At 39.3% G+C, this 19700-nt stretch overlaps 1 protein-coding gene across 1 annotated transcript in view; it reads right to left on the bottom strand.

Annotated features, from left to right (window-relative positions):
• Positions 1-13797: 13797 nt before the first annotated feature.
• Positions 13798-19700, bottom strand: part of PUX2 (plant UBX domain-containing protein 2) — a 52028-nt gene continuing 46125 nt past the window's right edge. The window contains exon 3 of the mRNA XM_089432105.1: positions 13798-14287. Coding sequence (XP_089288231.1) covers positions 14012-14287 — 276 coding nt within the window. The 3' untranslated portion in view covers positions 13798-14011. The remainder of the gene's footprint in view (positions 14288-19700) is intronic.

Genomic DNA, 19700 nt, shown 5'->3' with positions numbered 1-19700 from the left:
TTATTATATTTTGTTGGAGGGAATAAAATATTTAATTTGGTCAAATACTTTTATTTAGAAATAATAAATAAATAAATATGCCTTGGTACAAAATCCTTAAGTGTGACCAGTCAGTGGCAAAGTATCCATGCAGTTTTCTTGACCAGACTCTACTGAGCAATACGTCGTATGCTTCCGAGATGTCCACAACCACAATATTGATGCATTGATGTGCTCGTCCGTTGGACAATAACCGGATGATCACATCCCGGAGTTCACCAATTTTCGGCACATATGTTATGTCAAGTTGGATGGTCTATGCAGTTGTCTTGCTCCATTGGCCATTGATCTTCTTCACAATGGAGAGTGGCATTACATTGATTGATGCTCTAGAATCAACCAAACAGTTGTGGACATTGAAATTTAATATTTTGAATGATAACAGGAATGGTCGGCAGAGTGAGTTCGCCTCCTCCATACGGAGTGCGTTGAGCATGGATGCGAGTGCTTCAGGAGACTTACTTGTTCCCTTGCTGGAAGAGGTAGAATCACCGGTGGAGGTTTTCCCAAGTGCACGCAGAAGTAGGTCTCGTTGACTCGTGATCTTGGTTAACTCATACATAGATATGTTTGCACAAGTCTTCTTCATTTCTTCTACGATGTTGTAATCCAAAGCAGGGAGACTCACCGAGGTTTCTGGAGGTAGACTTGTGTCCGTGGTGTCCAGTAGGCTGCTCTTGCCTTTGCTGCTCACGGACATACTCTTTTCTGTAGTTGTATTCCCATGCTTGCTCTAAGTTTTTTGTGTTGAGTTGACCGGTGAATCTACTGTCCTTAGTATGTCTTTTCTTAATTTGTCTCTCGGTATCTCAATCACATTGGGGACCCCTTGAATTCTCAAGTTGTACCGATTGTTCTGTGTTGGGGTCGGACCGTCACTCGGAGGCTCCTTCTCGGTGGTGGTATTCTAGGTTGTGCGCAAACACTAATACATGTTTACAGCATGCCCAGTACTTGGAGCTTCATCAGATGCAACATCTTCTTTATCTTCAACATTGAGTTAAGCATGTTCATTGACCATGTTGTCTTCGGAAAGTCGTGTGGCCATTTTTCTCATCATACGGTTCCAATCCGAGCATGTTCTTTCAGAATGGTGTTCATTGTGAAATTTATAGTGCAAGTCTATCACGAGATTTTCAAGGTTCAACACCAGGTTGGATCTCTGCGCAGATTTGGTTGGTTGGTTGCTACCTGAAGCCGCATTCTTCTTCGGCAGGTACCTAGGAGGCTTGCTACTCATGATTGTCTCGCTCATCCGTTGTTTGAGTTCAACAACTTTGGTAGTCAAGGACTTGAGGAGACGAGTAAGGCTCTCGATGTCACTTGCTTCCTTTTCCTTAGCCTTACTCATAGCGGCCTGAGACCTCTTGCCCATGTCCTTGGAGTCCTTAGTGGATTGGCCATCTGCAATGACTCCAACGATGTGTAGGTCTTTCTCCACAGCTATAGCCTCTTCACATTTTTTTGTTAGAGTTGGTCTCACAGCTTGTTTGACGAAATGCACAATGTTGGTCGATAGTGCAAACATGTAGTAGTCGATGGTGATGGAGTCATGAGGTTTAGTGTCCGTTGAGAATTTGTTCAAAATTCGGTTAAACCTCTGGTATAAATCTTTAACTTTTTCTTTTTGTTCCATCTTGAGACTACCCAAATCCTTCAACAACATGGCGGGGGTCTTGTCTTCAACAAACTTATCAAGGAACATTCTCTTGAACACCCCCTAGTTCTTAATGGTATTTGGTGGAAGGATGTGGTACCATACATGCCATCCAACGTACATGGAAACAATATACATGCAACGTCATCACAGCGTACCTCGAGTGTCTGTTAATGTAGGTAGAAAGTGTCTAAGTGATCTTCTACCTTCACTATTCTATCAGGGTCATATTTCGTTAAAAGCTTCTTAGCATGTCTCGGCATCTTATGCAAGACACCCAGAAGTTCCAATGGGCCCTGAGTCATCCATTCCAAATTTTTCTCTCCCATGTTGTCCTCTTCTTCGTCCTCCTCCTATTATTCAGAAATCAATGGTTCTTCCTCTAAATCTATTTGTTTGTCCTCGCTTCCGCATCCTCCGCTACCTTCCCCTCCGCCTCCTACATCGGAACTTGAGCCCAAGAGTAAGAGGTTGTCTTCTTCTTCCTTTCGAAATATTGGAGGTTCCTCTTCTTTTTCCACAGCTTCTGCCAGCTCTTCAAGAGTGGTGAAGATTGCTTCTTCCATAGATGAGACTACCACTCTTGTGGGAGTAGTATTTTGCTTCCTCTGTGAATATGGAAGAGCGTACACTCTTGGAATCAATCCAACAACTTTAGCGAATTGACGGGTGATGGGACGGATAGCGCGGATATGTTGATACGGAATTTCATGCTTGGTTCTAGGAGGTGAGAAATGACGAACTTCAGAGTTGCGCGTAGGGTAGAGGGAATGAGTGTTACTACCTTGACCATATGATAATTGAGTTGGGTCAGTGGGACAATCAGCCATAAACTATTGGTGTCCCTCCTTCTAGCACCAGAAATGTTGGTGGTGTTGAACCCGCCAACATTCAAGGGATCTCCCCGATATGAAGTCCCAACTAGACCTCACATCGTTTGGTGTAGGAGTCCCATCCAGTACGATGGCCCGATTACCATTTACTTAGAGATTTGCCTTAGCTCTTGTTGTTCTACACATGATAGTGTTATGTTGGTGTCTTCAAAAATCAAGGTGAGTATGCCTGGTGAGTGTGTAATGTAACTTGTGTCTCGGTTCTCTTACTGCAAAGGGAGAGAGTAAAGTGAGCCTCTAAGTGAGAGGTAATAGTACCACCCAGGAGGAGACACACGCGAACCAAAAAGGTCTGTCCAACATCCAGCTGAATATTCCACAGTAGATGCAGCAGTAGTTAAAATGAAGTGAAGGGGACAACACATACACCACCCAATAGAGTAGTCCACGTGGATGTGACGGTCATTGGAAGCCGAACACAAAGATGGTCTGTCAAGTATCTTGCATAGTAGTCCACAAGGATGTGACAACAGTGATAACCAGTACACAAAGGTAGTTTGTCTAGTATCCCGCGGAGTAGTCCACAGGGATGAGACAGTGATGATAGCAAGTACAACACAAAGGTAGTATTTCTAGTATCCCACATAGTATTCCACAGGGATGAGACAGTGGTGATAACCAATACAGCACATTCCCAACAATGTAAGTACTAAAACAACCAAAATAGTTCAACTATCTTATTATAGGTGAAACAAACATGCATTACAAATGTCGAAAGAATAGTCTTACAAACATCTACAAAACATGCATGAAAACGTGTTGGCCTTAGCATGCTTTTGTATTAATCAAAAGTCCCAAGACACATATGTACACCATACATCACTAGTCCCAGTAGTGGGACATTGGAACCACTTCTCGCTCCTCAAAGAACTGATTGTCCACTCTCAAGGCTATGTGGGAGGAGCCAAGGTGAAAAGTCTTTGCTCATACAATGGGAGGGGTATATATAGCCAAGGGTGATGCTTCACCCTTGTGACTCTTGGACTACCCTCATGACCATTCAACTTCCTATGACTTTTCAACTAACATGACTCTTCAACTTCTTGTGTGGATCCATTAGACTTCCACTTTACATTACATTCAGTTACAAAACATATGGCACATGGTAGTGATGTGACCAAGACAACTCATGATACAACTTGACATAACACTATTGACATGTACTGGTTGACTGTGGTGTCCCTATCAGTGATGGATGTACTCTTGGTGTGCTTTGTCTTCTCCTCCACATGGCTTAGTGTTGCAAGGTCTTTGATGGTCTTGGTCTTGCAAAATGGTTCAATGCATGTGTTCCTTTCGCTTGCTACTTGATGTGCGTTTTTCATTCATCCAGCTGCAAGTAAGTCCTGCAATTCCCTCATGACGGGACAACATCAAATCCAAAAGCTCCTAGTTTAGCATGATGCATTGTTTTTGTGTTTCAGGGCTGGGACAGATGACAGTCTAGGAAGAGGGCCCAACAAATGCACAATGCGCAATTCAAGGTGACAGGTAGGGAGGACAAGTCACTGAAACAGCACAAAGTGTAGCTCAAGTTAGGGTGAGGAACTCTAGGGCACAGTCTTCACTGTCGCGGAAAATTGCGCAGTGGCCATTGGGAGGAAGAATTGCGCAATGGACACCAGTGGTAGCTGCAAGGTGGGACCTTGAAGGGCACTTTTTCACAGTTCCTTGAGGGAAGACAATATAGGGCTATAGAGGGCTAGTTGGGCAGTTCTGCACAGTTTTCAGGAGGAAGACATGACAGCGCAGCAGGGGATCAGCTGGCCATTTCTGTACAGTTTCCAAGGGGAACACAGGACAAGGTAGCAGAGGACTAGCTAGGCATTTCTGTGCAATTTCTGAGAGCAGTGCATGCCCAGGTCTCTATGCAATGCGGGGTTCCAGCAGGCCGAAAGGAGGCTTGATGACTGTTCTTGCGGAATGCGCAGTTTAGATCGGGCATGGAGGCAGTTTTTGCACAGTTCTGGGGAGGAAAACATGTTGCTCACCTCTGGGATTTCATAGTGCAACTGACTTGTAGGAAAACCTCAAGCACTACGCAATTCTAGGCAGCAGAGCAAGATCACTGAGGGTTGAGACTGTGCAGTGCAGCTCAGTTGGGTCTAGTGGAAGAGGGATGTCTGGTCGGACAGATTTTCAGGAAAATGGCCAAGTGTGGGAGGAAAGTGAACTTGTGCATACTTGACACTATGATCACACACTTAGCATACTTTGACGATGAGACAACATACACCACCAGGACAACAAGACAAAACATGCCCTTGATGAGGCTGTCTTAGCGCTAACAGCGACAAGCACGACACTTAGATAGACCTTCGGAAAACCGTGACAACACTTGTGCGACGGTGCTTACAACTTTGTGTGTAAGTACGACGGATGTTCACATAGCGAAGACAACCCAAACACACAAAGACATACCTTCAAAATCACCAAAACAAGATCGCAAGCATGACAAACCAATCAATATGCGAAAAGACAATCGTTGGTCAAACAAGAAAAAGGGGTCAAAATAATCTACAAGAGCTCATGGGATGAGCTTGAGTGTTTGCAACCATCAACGGAAAAACCAAGAAAAGCTCTGAAATTTAAATGCAAGCCAAGATTTTGGAAGGTGTTTTTGTCGCTACAACAGGTTTTCAACCATCCAACACTGGAGCTTCCAACTTGATGTAATCCAAACAAATATAAGTGTTCATTAACTATTTGACATCAATGACTGGTGTTGAGTCAAAGTCAAATCCCAAGGTTGATATCAATGACAACACCATCCAATAGTATGCAAGATAAAATGGGAACCAATCAGAATATGCTTGATGTGCTCATTTATTATTGGGGTTAGGAATTGGTTGTGCAGGGAGTTTGAGGTCGAGAAGGGGGTGCATTGGGCTTTTGGAATTGTGGTTGAGGTGTTATAAGTTGTTGGGGTAATGATCACTGAGGGCCCCCAAAAGGTGGGATCCTCCATCTTCATTGCCATGTATTCCTTGGGAGTGACGTAGGCATCCATTGTGGATTAGAGGGAATAAGTGGATGCCATTAATCAAGAAGATACTAAATAGAGTTGTTAGCATAATAATTTGAAATATTGAGATTGGTTAGAAGTCGTAGCTTGTGATCTAGGTTTCCATGGTCACTTTTTTGTGATAAGACACAAATTATCAGCTTCTCCATTTGCTTCCTAATAGACCGCTTTTAGGCCAGGTAAGGAGGGGCACTAGCTAGTGGAGTGCTTTTCTTCACAAGCCCCACAAACTTCAATCTAATCAAGAGGACACTCCTTTAATGGGTGCTTCTTTCTACATCTTGGGCAAAAAATAGCTAAAGTTAAATATGTCTCCTCTCATTTCTTTGTCAATTGCATTACATCTAATTGCGAACTTAGGGAACTGAGTATATCTATTTTGAAATCCTCCAACAAATTCTCAATTTCAACTTGAGTGTCTCCTCTGCTAGATGTCTTATTTTTCCTCGACAGTGTCTTTATTTTCCAAACTCTAGTCTTCTTTCTATGCCATCTTGAAGATTTCCTCTTTCCATTCTTTATCTTTACAATAATCTTGGTACTTTTCGAGAAACTCTCCTTTCATTTGGAGCCCATGTGGTGATACGATTCCCACCAAGCCCCATAAACTTCAGAGCAATATTCTTTAGAGTGGCAGGAAAGAGATTCAATTTATTGGCGTCAGAGACATAATCATAGCTCCTACAAAGGATGCAAAATTCAAAGAAAAACATGTATGGGTCCTCAGTGGCTAATCCATGAAAATTTGGCAGAGCAAAGTGCGAAATATTCTCAATTTGAGTTATCCCATCTATCTCCCCGATATCTCTGACAAAGTCACCAATACTTTTGAATAAAAGTAGACGTGTGTTAAAGTTTTGTCTGAATTTCTCCCAAGGTTCCATAAACTTCCTTGAGTAGTTCCCACTCAAGGAAAGGACTAGGAACACTATGATCATTTATTTATTGTCTTTTATTTATGTTTGCAAGTAGAAAGGCTTATATAGAAAAGAGCATTTTTTTCACTTTACTTTCTAGCATTACTTTCATTTCTTGTATTTCTTTTAACAATGGATTCAATTTATGTATTTTTCTTAAATACCTTTAATTTACAATGATCAGTTCCTTGATGTGGATCCTTTGAATCTAGCTTATTATAATTAGGGTTGTAAGAATTGAATACTCTAACAACACAAAATTATTAGCTCAAAGAAACCTTCTCATTTACTTGATTTTTCATCTAAAAGACATTAGCACTAGATTGTCATCTATCTTCTGCATGAGCAGAAATTAGAATGAGCTACCAATGTTGAGCATCTGCTTTATCACATTTTTGCATTAGCATTAGCAATTCATATTTGACCTTTCTAGCTTGCATACATCATGTGCAACACCTCATAAATCCGCACAATTCTTGGATTGGTAATTAAAGTGCAACGGAGGGATGATTTACCATATATTGTTGCAATTCTTTGGCCCACTGTAAAGCTCATTCAAATCACATCTCACATACCATCACTATGTGAAGGAATGCATCCCCCCTTCCCTTTTACAGAATAAGAGAATAATGCATATTACAATGAAGCCTTTAGAATGGAGTTCACATGACAAAGTCAAAACCTAACTCAAGAGACTCTTCCCTCCAAGCAAATCTTCCCCAACTAGAGCACCTCACATGAACTAAAGGTAAGTGGTTGAATGTCAACTTGTGTTAAGCATGTTTTTGAACCAATGTCAAGGTCAAAGAAGAACGCATGCATATGCCAACTCACCCACTCCACATATTTCTATACAACTTTAATGTGCCCTCCTAGTCCTAAGTAACTCCAAGTGGCAAAAATAGATGAAAAATACTGAGACAGTTCGTTGTCATGAAACTCTTTCATAACATCCCTTTCACAACAAAAGTCACACAGTGTCCAAGCAATAGATAAACTATAGAGCTTCTAAAAACAATGTTCACACTATTCATTAGATGCCATATCGCAAAGTCACAAGGCTCGTATGGCAAAGCACCACCTAGTTTCATACCACTAAAGAAGATACTAGGTAACAACTTCACATGATTAACAAACTTAAGATAAAATCACATTATAAAATCAACCCAAAACATGTGTTTAGGTAATACCAAATTTACAATTGATATAAGAACATTATTTTATTAATGCTAGTGTTAGATTACTCAGTTCTAACTCTTGCGACCAATATGGACTAATTAAAGACCCTCTAATGATATACAATACACAACAATCAAAATTCAATACACAATCCTTGCAGGTTGCCATAATCTTATGGTAGAATTCTTTTCCCAATTTTTCAGTACGAAAAAAGCTTGAGTATTATAAATCATTGATTCCAAAATACAATTCAATAGGATAGAGAGCCAAAACTTGTAGCCCGATAAACAATCTATGCTACAAAGATGCAGGATACAAAACAATTCTCTAGAAACCATACCATAGATAGATTCTGGGGATAGGAGACAAAACCCAAAACCGGCGATACTTGCAATAACTGAGAAGCATGTGCTTTTAGAAGAAAAATCTAAATAATAGGTTCATGAAACATACCAGGGCCTGTAGTATTATCACTATGTACCTGGAAGAGAGAAATCATGGATTTGATGCATTTCGTTCCCCATTGTTATGTTCATATTCCATTTTCCCATCTGTGTATGGAGCCCTTTCTTTGAAAGATCATCTGCAAGTATATTCTGGGATCTGTCGACATGGTTAATGGAGAAATCCTTTGTAGTTTTCCAGAGAGAAGCGATTCTGTTCATCCAACCGGTCAGATTGTGATTTTTTATGGAAATCTTACCGTTAACATGGTCTATTATGAGTTTGGAGTCTCCATAGATCTGCAGGGAATCTATATTTAGGAAGTTACAGAACAGAAGTAGTCATGATAGAGCCATAGCTTCCGCTTTGTTATTTGTTCCTTCTCCCCCATTCCAATAGATGGCAAAATGTTGATCCTCCTTTATACTTATGAAGACTCCACAAGCACATATTCCATTTTGAGCAGCCCCATCGAAATGAGCCCTAGGAAAACTCATCTGGAAAGGTAATATTTCCTTTGACTTATCATTTTTCTGCTGAGGGATGGAGGGTGGAAATGCATTGTACTGGGAAACGATGAGTTCAAAAACAGATTTAAAACTATCCTTTCTGTCTTGAAATAAAACCGTATTCCTCCATTTCCAGATTGACCAAAAAACTAATAGAGGGATAGGTCTCCAAATCGCTTTCTATTTACTCCACCAAACAAATGCTTCTTTTATTGAGGAATGAGTAATATAATTGAAGCCAAAATAAGAGGCCAAATTCTTCCAGAGCTCCTGGGAATGAACACATTTTAAGAAAATGTGTAAATTATATTGTTCCTCGGATTTCAGTTAAGCAGATAGCAGGGCCATACAAGTTCCTCTTTTGCAGATTGTCCTAGGTAAGATTTTTATTGTGAAAAACAAGCCATGAGAATATGATAATCTTATAGGGACACCCAAATTTCCAAAACGTGAAAGGGAAGATGTTTTCGGAAAGTGGAATATGGACCTCTAGAAGAGATAGATATATGTCTTTTACATAAACATTCATCTTCCCTCCCTTCCCCTTCCAGATAATACCATCCTTAGCTTCAGATCTACATATCCCCCTGTTTTTCATTATCCAAATAATCTGATTCCATTGTAGGGCTAATAAACCATTTAGGCCCAGCGCAGAGGCATTTTTCCAGATGGGTAGAGTACCCTGCCATTCATCTATAACCTGTGCCCAGTTAAAAATTCCCTTTTGGTGGAGGAAATGTAATAATTGTGGAGAAAAAGGTATATCTTCTTCTCCGCCCACAATGGGATCAAGACCAATAATTAAATTGTTCCTTGTCTGAAAACTCCACACTAGGTTTTTGAAAAAGAATTGTTCTATCTTATGGAAGCTCCTCCATATGGCAGATCCCCGGGAAGATCCTATCAATCCTTTCCTGTACCAATAAGTAATATCTTTATTGCCCATGTATTTCATTCTAATGGACTTACTCCATATATTGTCCCCTAAAACACCTCTCCATAAAGATTTACACAGCAAAGCTAGACCAAACTTTCGTAGATCCATGATACCCCATCCCCCCATCTTCTTTGGAAGGGTAAGGTTTGATAGTTTAGACAGGTGAAATTTCCTTTTTTCCTTATTTTCCCCCCATATAAAATTTGTTGTTAATCTATTCAGATTGTGGATAACACTTGCCAGTATATAAAATAAATGGGCCCAATATACCATTAGTTGGGCCAACACAGATTGAGTTAAAATCATCCTCCCAACCATTGAAAGGCATTTATATTCCCATCCTGCTATTCTCATAAAGTACCTGTTGTGGATCCACATCCAGTCAGCACTTGTATAACCCAATGGTTTCAGATGATACCCCAAGTATTTCATGCCCTCTTTTAGTGGTTTCGCTTGTATATTGTAGAGCTGGACCAGATAATCTATTATTTCCATATTTACATCCCCATGATGAAAGGAATATTTGCGTCATTTATAAGAAGACCTGTAGCTCTTTGAAAATTTCCCAAAATTCCGTGCAGACAGTTCCAGGAATGCCGGCAGAGCATTGCAAAAATCAAAATGTCATCCACAAATAAGTTATGAGAAAAATAGTTTCCCCTGCTGATTTTTAGTGGGCGACATCTACCCTCCCTGACAGCTCTTTTTATATGGAGGCTTAAAGAGTCCATAACAAGAATGAACAGAAGGGGGGAAAGGGAGCACCCCTGTCGAAGACCTCTGGCAGCAGAGAAAAAGGTAGATGGAATACCATTGATAAGAATGGCATAGTTGACATTTTCCACACAAGCCATTATCCAATTAGTACATTGATTATTGAGCCCAATTTTGATAAGAAAGCACCTCAGAAATCCCCAATCGAGACAATCATAAGCCTTCTTAAGGTCTATTTTCAGGATGGCCGCTTCAATATTTTTTGTGTGCATTGAGTGCAGGCATTCTTGAGTAATAGCAACGGCTTCCAAGATGTTCCTTCCGATTAAGAAGCCATGTTGTTCCTGGGTCAAAGAGCTTGATAGGATGCCTCGAATTCTTCCTGATATGATTTTGGAAATTATTTTGTATATGGTATTGCAAAGAGAAATGGGTCTGAAGTCTGAAAAAGTGAGAGAAACCTTTTTTTTGGGATTAAGGTAATGAATGTAGAGGAGATAATATGGTTTATTTTGCCAGTAATCCTGGATTCCTCAACCATACCCAAAAGGTCATGCTTTATCAGATCAAAGAAATGAATGAAAAAGTCTATCGTCCAGCCGTCAGGGCCCGGACTTTTATCTTTTTTAAAAGATTTCATGACCGCCAATAGCTCCTCCTCTGTGACATTAGCAAATAACAGATCATTTTGTTCCTCGTCGAACATGGATGGAAAGGGATCGATACCCCAGAGGATATCCTCAATCCCGATGTCCTGGTTCCTTTTGTATGAATTCTGAAAAAACTTGACTGCTTCTTTTGTGATTTCATCCTGAGTCTGCACCAGGTTGCCCTCCTCATCTTTTATCTCCCATATTGTATTTGTTTCTCGTCTTTTGTTTGCATATCTGTGAAAAAAAATTGTGTTCCTGTCACCCTCTTTTAACCAAATTGCTCTGCTTTTTAGTCTCCAGGTTGCTTCTTCAATGGCCAGGAGGTTATGCCTACTTCTTTCCAGCTCCCTTATCCAGGCACGCAGTTCCAAAGAAATTTTGTTATCAGTCAATCTCCCCGCGATCCTGTCAAGCTCCCTATTTATATCTTGAAGAGCTAATCTGTTAGTACGCTTCTTTTTGAATTTCCATTCTTTAACACATTTCCTGAGTGATACCAGGCGGCACAGTAAGGAATGGGCATGAGAGGATGGGTCAAGTGGAGAGGACGATAGCCAAGAATCCTGAACAATTTTATTGAACTCAGCATCCTCCAACCATATTCTGTTGAACTTGAAAGGAAAACCCTTCCTGTGGCTCTGAGCAATCCATTGCAGGGAAATAGGTCTATGATCAGAAATGAAACATGGTAAAATATTTGAGGAGGGTAACCCAAGACGATCCATCAGCCTGTCATGGATTAGGAAGCGATCAAGTCTTTTTGCAAGATATGCATTCTCGGATCTCCCATTATCCCAAGTAGGAGCCATCTTGGAAGGACAAATATCCACAAAGTTGTACTGAAGTATAGCCTCCCTAATGATCCCTCCCACTAGATCATTTTTCCTACCTCTGCCCCACACTTCATCATTACTCAAAGTACAGTTCAAATCACCTGCTATCAGTAAAGAGTCAATTTCCATAATCTCAGAGGACAAGAATCGTTTCCAGTATGAAAGACAATCCTTATATGGGGCGTAAACATTCAAAATATGTACAATACCAGCCATGCCCCTGAATTTTGCAAGAAGCAGGATGCCATCAAAACATCTGAAAGCCCTTGCCGATATCCAGGACGGATCCCATAGAACAGCTAGACCCCCGGAAAGACCGATAGCCCCCGTCGCAGCAATATGCCATGTAGGAAACATGCGCCTGAAATAGGCTATTGTTTCAGGACTGCCATGCATAGTTTCTTGAATAAGGATTATTTTTTACGAAGATGATTGAAATAAATTCTTAAGAGCCAAGAATTTTGGGTCCGCTCCAAGACCTCTTATATTCATAGAGAGAATTTTAATCATGAGGTCTTTTCTCCAAGCTTACTTGCTCTAAGAGGCCCACTTACCACAAGATCTATAATAGGAATATCAATCAGGGATGGATCATGATGATCATTTCTGGACTTATCCCTCCTGCCTCGGAAATGCCTGCTACCTCTGTTCTGCTTCCTTCTAACAATGATATTTCCCGCCGAGGTTGGACTAATAATAGGAAAGGAGGATTTCCCAATTTGTATGTAATAGGAAGCATTTTTCCTCCTATATATCTTTGTTATAATCTATTCAATATGTTTTCCTCGGACACGATAAATATTTGCATATAGTTTCTTCCAACCTAGTTTTTGAAAACACTTGCTTAGGACCATACTCATCCATTAAGCTTAGAAAATAAGGAAGAAAGGAAGATGTGGTTAGGTTACCCCTTCAATAAGACAGTTAGATGATTCTCGGGGAGATCTACTAGAATATCATATATAAGAGCGTTGTGGAGGGGATATCCCCCCAGCTATATAGAGAAGCGGTGATAGGGATTATAAGCCTAAGATCTATCACGAGATGCGGGTCCAAGTGATTATGCTATTCAATATCTACATTTTGTTTGTTTTTTGGGTATTTGGAGCATTACAAGCTTTAGAGCCATTGAACCTTAGTGCACTTTCATAAATAAGTTTTTAGAGATATTTGATCAAAGTGTCCCCAATATATTTCTCTCTATATGTACATATGTTGAATTATTGACAAGCATATACTATGTTCATGATGTACATTTTGTTTGTTTTTTCGTTATTTGGGGCATTTCGAGTTTTAGAGTCATTGAACCTTGGTGCACTTTTATAAATAGCTTTTTATAGAAATATTTGATCAAAGTGTACCCGATATGTTTCCCCTTGGTCATAATATTTGTTTGGAGATGGTTTCTTCTAGCATTAATATATGTATATTTTAAATCATCAAAAAACATATGTCCATCTTTTTTTAATTCGGTTGCTTATATTTAGAACATTACAAATTTTATTAAAAACACAAAACCTTGCTACACTTCCAAAAAAAAAAAAATTAGGAAGATATTTGATCAAAAGATTGTTTTATAATAAAGAACTTCACACCAAAATTTTAGTTCAACATTGATCTTATTATTTTGACTATAGAATTATTAACAAGTAAAACTTATTAACAAGTAAAACTTTTGATTAACAGATCTAAATCAGTTAAAACCAGCTGCATTAAACTAGAGTAATTATAATTTGTTATCTCTCACAATCTGCTTTTATCAATTTTAATTCAAAATTAAATAAGACATACAAATAAAATTGAACTTTTTCCTAATGAATGCACAAATCTACTTATTATTTTAATATATTAAATCTACTTGTTATTTTAATATATTTATTTTTTTAAATATCGTAAGTTACACCCTTAGCAAGTTCTAATATTGAAGTCTACCCCCCCACAATGCATGCAATAACATCAGCAATAATGTTGCTATATCGAAATATCAAACCGATAAATGCATGGAACCCACCATGATATTGTCACTACTATTGCATCTCGCTGTAAATATTGAATATAAACAAATCAGGGATGCCCTTGAAAGAATGAATGACATAAGGAGTAACTTAAATAAGTAATTACAGCCACATTACTCCATTCCATAATGAGTAACTTATTTAAGTAATTACAGCCACATCACTCCAGACAATGAATACAAACAACTTTGATCCCTTACAAACCAGGTACAAATCCCCCTCCGCTTGGAAATGCTTCTGATGTAAGTGGCTCACTGATTTCGAGGAGATTACTGGAGAGACCAGTAAAAACGATGGAATCTGTTTCAATTGGTTTAAATTTTATAAGAGCAGTCGGAACCAGATCCTCATCGTCCAGTGTTGGCATTCGCTCACCTGGCTTTGCAAAACGTGGAATTACTCGTCTTTTCGGCAATGCTGGTGTCAGCAGCTCAAACTCCAGGGATCCTTCTTTTAATGCCGATCCCACGAACTGAAACATGCATAACTTAATGATTAGATGATATAAAATAAGAAAAATAACCCATAGAATTCTTGCTTTTTCAACTAATTCAGCAAGTAAATGACAAGAAAAATGCAAAAAAATTGCAGAAAAGAGCAAGGAAAAATCAATAAATGATGCCAGAATATGACACCATAATTTGTTTTTAGGACACCAAACTGGTCCTTTTTGGTGGGCAAAAAATAGGCAGACTGTATTAAATTAAAATTTTGCATGTACATCAAAAGTGACATACACGGACGCCAAAGGGAAGTCAAACCATATCCCCCTGCCAACATAAGAGGAAAAGATCGCATACCTGCCAGGGTGTCCATTTCATGTGGAAAAAGTGGTCGATTAACCTTTTCAATGATGTGCAATTAATCAGTCATATTGTTACATTGGGATGGATTATTAATCAATGTATGCTTATTTCAACTCCAGATCTCTTACTTAAACAGTAAGAGGAATAAAAAGAAATTGAGAAATCCAAATCACTCGGTATTTAAAAGATACGAAATGGATTTGTGCTGTGGTGTGTATTAACTTTTCTTACCGTAGCAATCAGATAATTATTTCCGAGCAGAATCAAGTCTACTGAATAAAAACACAGCTAGAGTATTAACCAAAATAATTACAGCAAAAGCTAAATGTACCAATCTCAACCACATAAATGACACGCAGATTCTGCCCAATCCAAGTTCTTCATTAAAATTCGGAAGTTTCTTGGGCTCCCTTCCTAGGAAAGTGGCCCAACCGAGAAATTACATACAATACAAGATCTGATATCGCTGATCAAACCCTCCTTGGCTGATCCAGGTCTCTTTGCTGCCCCTTCCTCAGAGCCAACACATTAACTAAGATGCCTCTCTCAATCGTGTGCTACTTGTGTGCTACTGTATGGTATCTTCTCCCTCTCTCTAGCCTTGTTTTTATAACTTTACATTGAGGTAAATCCCTAACTCTAATCTCCAAAGTGATTGCGTGAAATTCTTAAGATTGTTGCAGTTAGCTGGTTATTATTCACCTATCAATTGATCATTTGTCTTCTGCAATTAATTGCGGTAAATATTTCATAAAACACTACTGCAATTTCATAAAAAATAAATGAACCACATGAACTGAGAAAATTATTACACGCAGAAATAATGAGCACCAAAATTTTTGGACAAAATGTCCCTAGAAAAACCCCAGTGTGGAGAAACCAGTTCTACATGAATAATTTTATTAATTCTTCATCAAAATCTGTGATGGAAAAATTACAATCGTTTGCCGTACGTTAGCAAACCTCCGGAAAATTTATTCTGTAACCTCTGCAAGTCAATCTACCCTCCTAGAAGCAATTCAGCCTCCTCTTATCAATTTGGCCTCCCTCTAGCTCCTAAACTGATCACACGTGCAGCCCTGGCTCACGCTCTTCTCTAGAAAACTTGCACTGCTAAGGAAATGAACTTGGCCTCCATCGGAGTTCAATCTCAACTGGCAATCTCGACTTTCCTGTGAAAATCAATCACCTTGGCAATCTATCTCCTTGCTCTGGCAATCCGTCCTCTCTGGAGCAATTCGCACTCCTAAAAAATCGACCTCCCTTTACAGAAAAATCGATCTCCAAATAACTCAGGAAATAGTCGTGATAAATCTCCTCTAGCAATCTTGTCTCCAAGCACTACTAATCTCGATCTATTGATGCCCCGGCGTTGACTCTGCACCCTTGATATCACTGCATTTTTGTCTCGATATGTTCTCCAAATGCCCACTGATTTCCTCTTATAATCTCTCGTTGAGCAATCAACAACCGCAATCTAATCTCAATTAATGGCTAAGACCATCTTGACCCATTCTCATGACTTTTCTAGAAGTCATTAAAGGAAAATTTATTTACCTCAATTAATTTTGATTAATTAAGCCATTTCCCTAAGACTTACGAAAATTAATAAACTGGCTAATTAATTCTAATAGAGGCATTTTCCTTGGAAACTTTTTCTGGGTATTGGGGAAAATGTGTTCCTTAGCCTCTTAGACACAACTAAGACTAGAACACCTGCCTGATCTACATAAGCTAACACTCCCTCTTAGCAAGGAAGGTGTTTTACATAACACCCAACTTGTCTCTGAAGAAAATGAATCTCGCCTTCCCCAAAGCCTTTGTTAATATATCTGCTACCTACTCGTTTGTGGTTATACATTTTAACTGAACAATCTTGCATTACACACAATCCCTGATGAAGTGGTATCTAATATCTATATGCTTGGCTCTATCGTGAAACATTGGATTCTCTAACAACCTGATGCAACTCTGATTGTCGCAATGTATCACAGTCATCTCAACCCCCTAACCAAACAAGGCTACTAGCAGCTTACGAAGCCATATGGCCTCGCACGTAGCCATGCTCGCTGCTATGTATTATGCCTCCGTAGAATTCACTGTTAGTTTTTGTAACATCGAATGTGTTCTAGGCACAACTCTTGTCTCCAAGCACTACTAATCTCGATCTATTGATGTCCCTGCGTTGCCTTTGCACCCTTGATATCACTGCATTTCTGTCTTGATATGTTCTCCAAATGCCCATTGATTTCCTCTTATAATCTCTCGTTGAGCAATCAACAGCCGCAATCTAATCTCAATTAATGGCTAAGACCATCTTAACACATTCTCATGACTTTTCTAGAAGTCATTAGAGGAAAATTAATAAACTGGCTAATTAATTCTAATCGAGGCATTTTCCTTGAAAACTTTTTCTGGGTATTGGAGAAAATGTGTTCCTTAGCCTCATAGACACAACTAAGACTAGAACACCTGTCTGAGCTACATAAGCTAACACTCCCTCTTAGCAAGGAAGGTGTTCTACATAACACCCAACTTGTCTCTGAAGAAAATGAATCTCGCCTTCCCCAAAGCCTTTGTTAATATATCTGCTACCTGCTCATTTGTGAATATACATTGTAATTGAACAATCTTGCACTACACACAATCCTTGATGAAGTAGTATCTAATATCTATATGCTTGGCCCTATTGTGAAACATTGGATTCTCTAACAACTTGATGCAACTCTGATTGTTGCAATGTATCACAGTCGTCTCAACCCCCTAACCAAACAAGGCTACTAGCAGCTTACGAAACCATATGGCCTTGCACGTAGCCATGCTCGCTGCTATGTATTATGCCTCCGTAGAATTCAATGTTAGCTTTTGTAGCATCGGATGTCTTCTAGCCACAAATCCTATCTCCAAGCACTGCTAATCTCGATCTATTAATGCCCCTACGTTGCCTCTGCACCCTTGATATCACTGCATTTATGTTTTGATATGTTCTCCAAATGCCCATTGATTTCCTCTTATAATCTCCCATTGAGCAATCATCAGCCGCAATCTAATCTCAATTAATGGCTAAGACCATCTTGACCCATTCTCATGACTTTTCTAGAAGTCATTAGAGGAAAATTTATTTGCCTCAATTAATTTTGATTAATTAAGCCATTTCCCTAAAAGTTAGACATAGGAAAATTAATAAACTGGCTAATTAATTCTAATAGAGGCATTTTCCTTGGAAACTTTTTCTAGGTATTGGAGAAAATGTGTTCCTTAGCCTCATAGACACAACTGATACTAGAACACCTGTCTGAGCTACATAAGCTAACACTCCCTCTTAGCAAGGAAGGTATTCTACATAACACCCAACTTGTCTCTGAAGAAACTGAATCTCGCCTTCCCCAAAGCCTTTGTTAATATATCTGCTACCTGCTCATTTGTGGGTATACATCGTAACTGAACAATCTTTCACTACACACAATCCCTGATGACGTGGTATCTAATATCTATATGCTTGGCCCTATCATGAAACATTGGATTCTCTAACAACCTAATGCAACTCTGATTGTCACAATGTATCACGGTCGTCTCAAACCCCTAACCAAACAAGGCTACTAGCAGCTTACGAAACCATATGGTCTCACATGTAGCCATGCTCGCTGTTGTGTATTATGCCTCCGTAGAATTCAATGTTAGTTTTTGTAGCATCGGATGTGTTCTAGCCACAAATCCTATCTCCAAGCAATGTTAAACTCGATCTATTGATGCCCCTACGTTGCCTCTGTACCCTTGATATCACTGCATTTCTGTCTCGATATGTTCTCCAAATGCCCATTGATTTCCTCTTATAATCTCTCGTTAAGCAATCAACAGCCGCAATCTAATCTCAATTAATGGCTAAGACCATCTTGACCCATTCTCATGACTTTTCTAGAAGTCATTAGAAGAAATTTGATTTACCTCAATTAATTATGATTAATTAAGCCATTTCCCTAAAAGTTAGACTTAGGAAAATTAATAAACTGGCTAATTAATTCTAATCGAGGCATTTTCCTTGGAAACTTTTTTTGGGTACTGGAGAAAATGTGTTCCTTAGCTTGATAGACACAATTGAGACTAGAACACCTGTCTGAGCTACATAAGCTAACACTCCCTCTTAGCAAGGAAGGTGTTCCACGTAACACCCAACTTGTCTCTGAAGAAAATGAATCTCGCCTTCCACAAAGCCTTTGTTAATATATCTGCGACCTACTCATTTGTGGGTATACATTGTAACTGAACAATCTTGCACTATACATAATCCCTGATGAAGCGGTATCTAATATCTATATGCTTGGCCCTATCGTAAAACATTGGATTCTCTAACAACCTGATGCAACTCTGATTGTCGCAATGTATCATGGTCATCTCAACCCCCTAACCAAACAAGACTACTAGCAGCTTACGAAACCATATGGCCTCGCACGTAGCCATGCTCGCTGCTATGTATTATGCCTCTGTAGAATTCAATGTTAGTTTTTGTAGCATCGAATGTGTTCTAGCCACAAAATTTGGTGGAGAGGCTAGAACACATGAGATCTCCAAAACCCAGAAATCATTTCTGAAAATTCCGCCTAGAAGTGTCTCAATTAGATTATTAATTGTTTTTTAAATATTTCTTAAATCTAAACTTAGGGAATATGGTTAATTAATCAATAAAATTTGAGATAAGGTGACAATAGTCTAAAAACTCACACATATCAATCCGGAGATGATCCTAGTGATCAATTATGTTTTAATCTTGGTCGTTGGTGCTCCAACGGTGGATTATAAGAGGAGGTCGATGTAGTGATAGAGAATACACTTGAGCAGTTCAATTTCTTGGCAAATCTATTTCATAATACTAGTTGCTACAATAGGATTCCAGTTGTGGAATTTTCACATGGTATCAGAGGGTGAGTGATCAACCGTGAAGCTCAAAAGCGAAAGAGGGAATTTCATTGTTCAGTAGGAGCAGCAGGTCGAAATATCTAGAGGCAACACAATCCACTCCCAAGCTGGCCAAGTTGCTTGGGGAAGTTCGATTTTTCAGTGCAGAGTGGCAAAAAAAATCGA

This window comes from Pinus tabuliformis, chromosome 6 (assembly GCF_031772625.1).
Source record: "Pinus tabuliformis cultivar Carrire ecotype Pingquan chromosome 6, CPIR1, whole genome shotgun sequence".
NCBI lineage: Eukaryota > Viridiplantae > Streptophyta > Pinopsida > Pinales > Pinaceae > Pinus > Pinus tabuliformis.
Note: the sequence above shows the minus strand (reverse complement) of the source record. Positions and strands in the feature narration are given on the sequence as shown.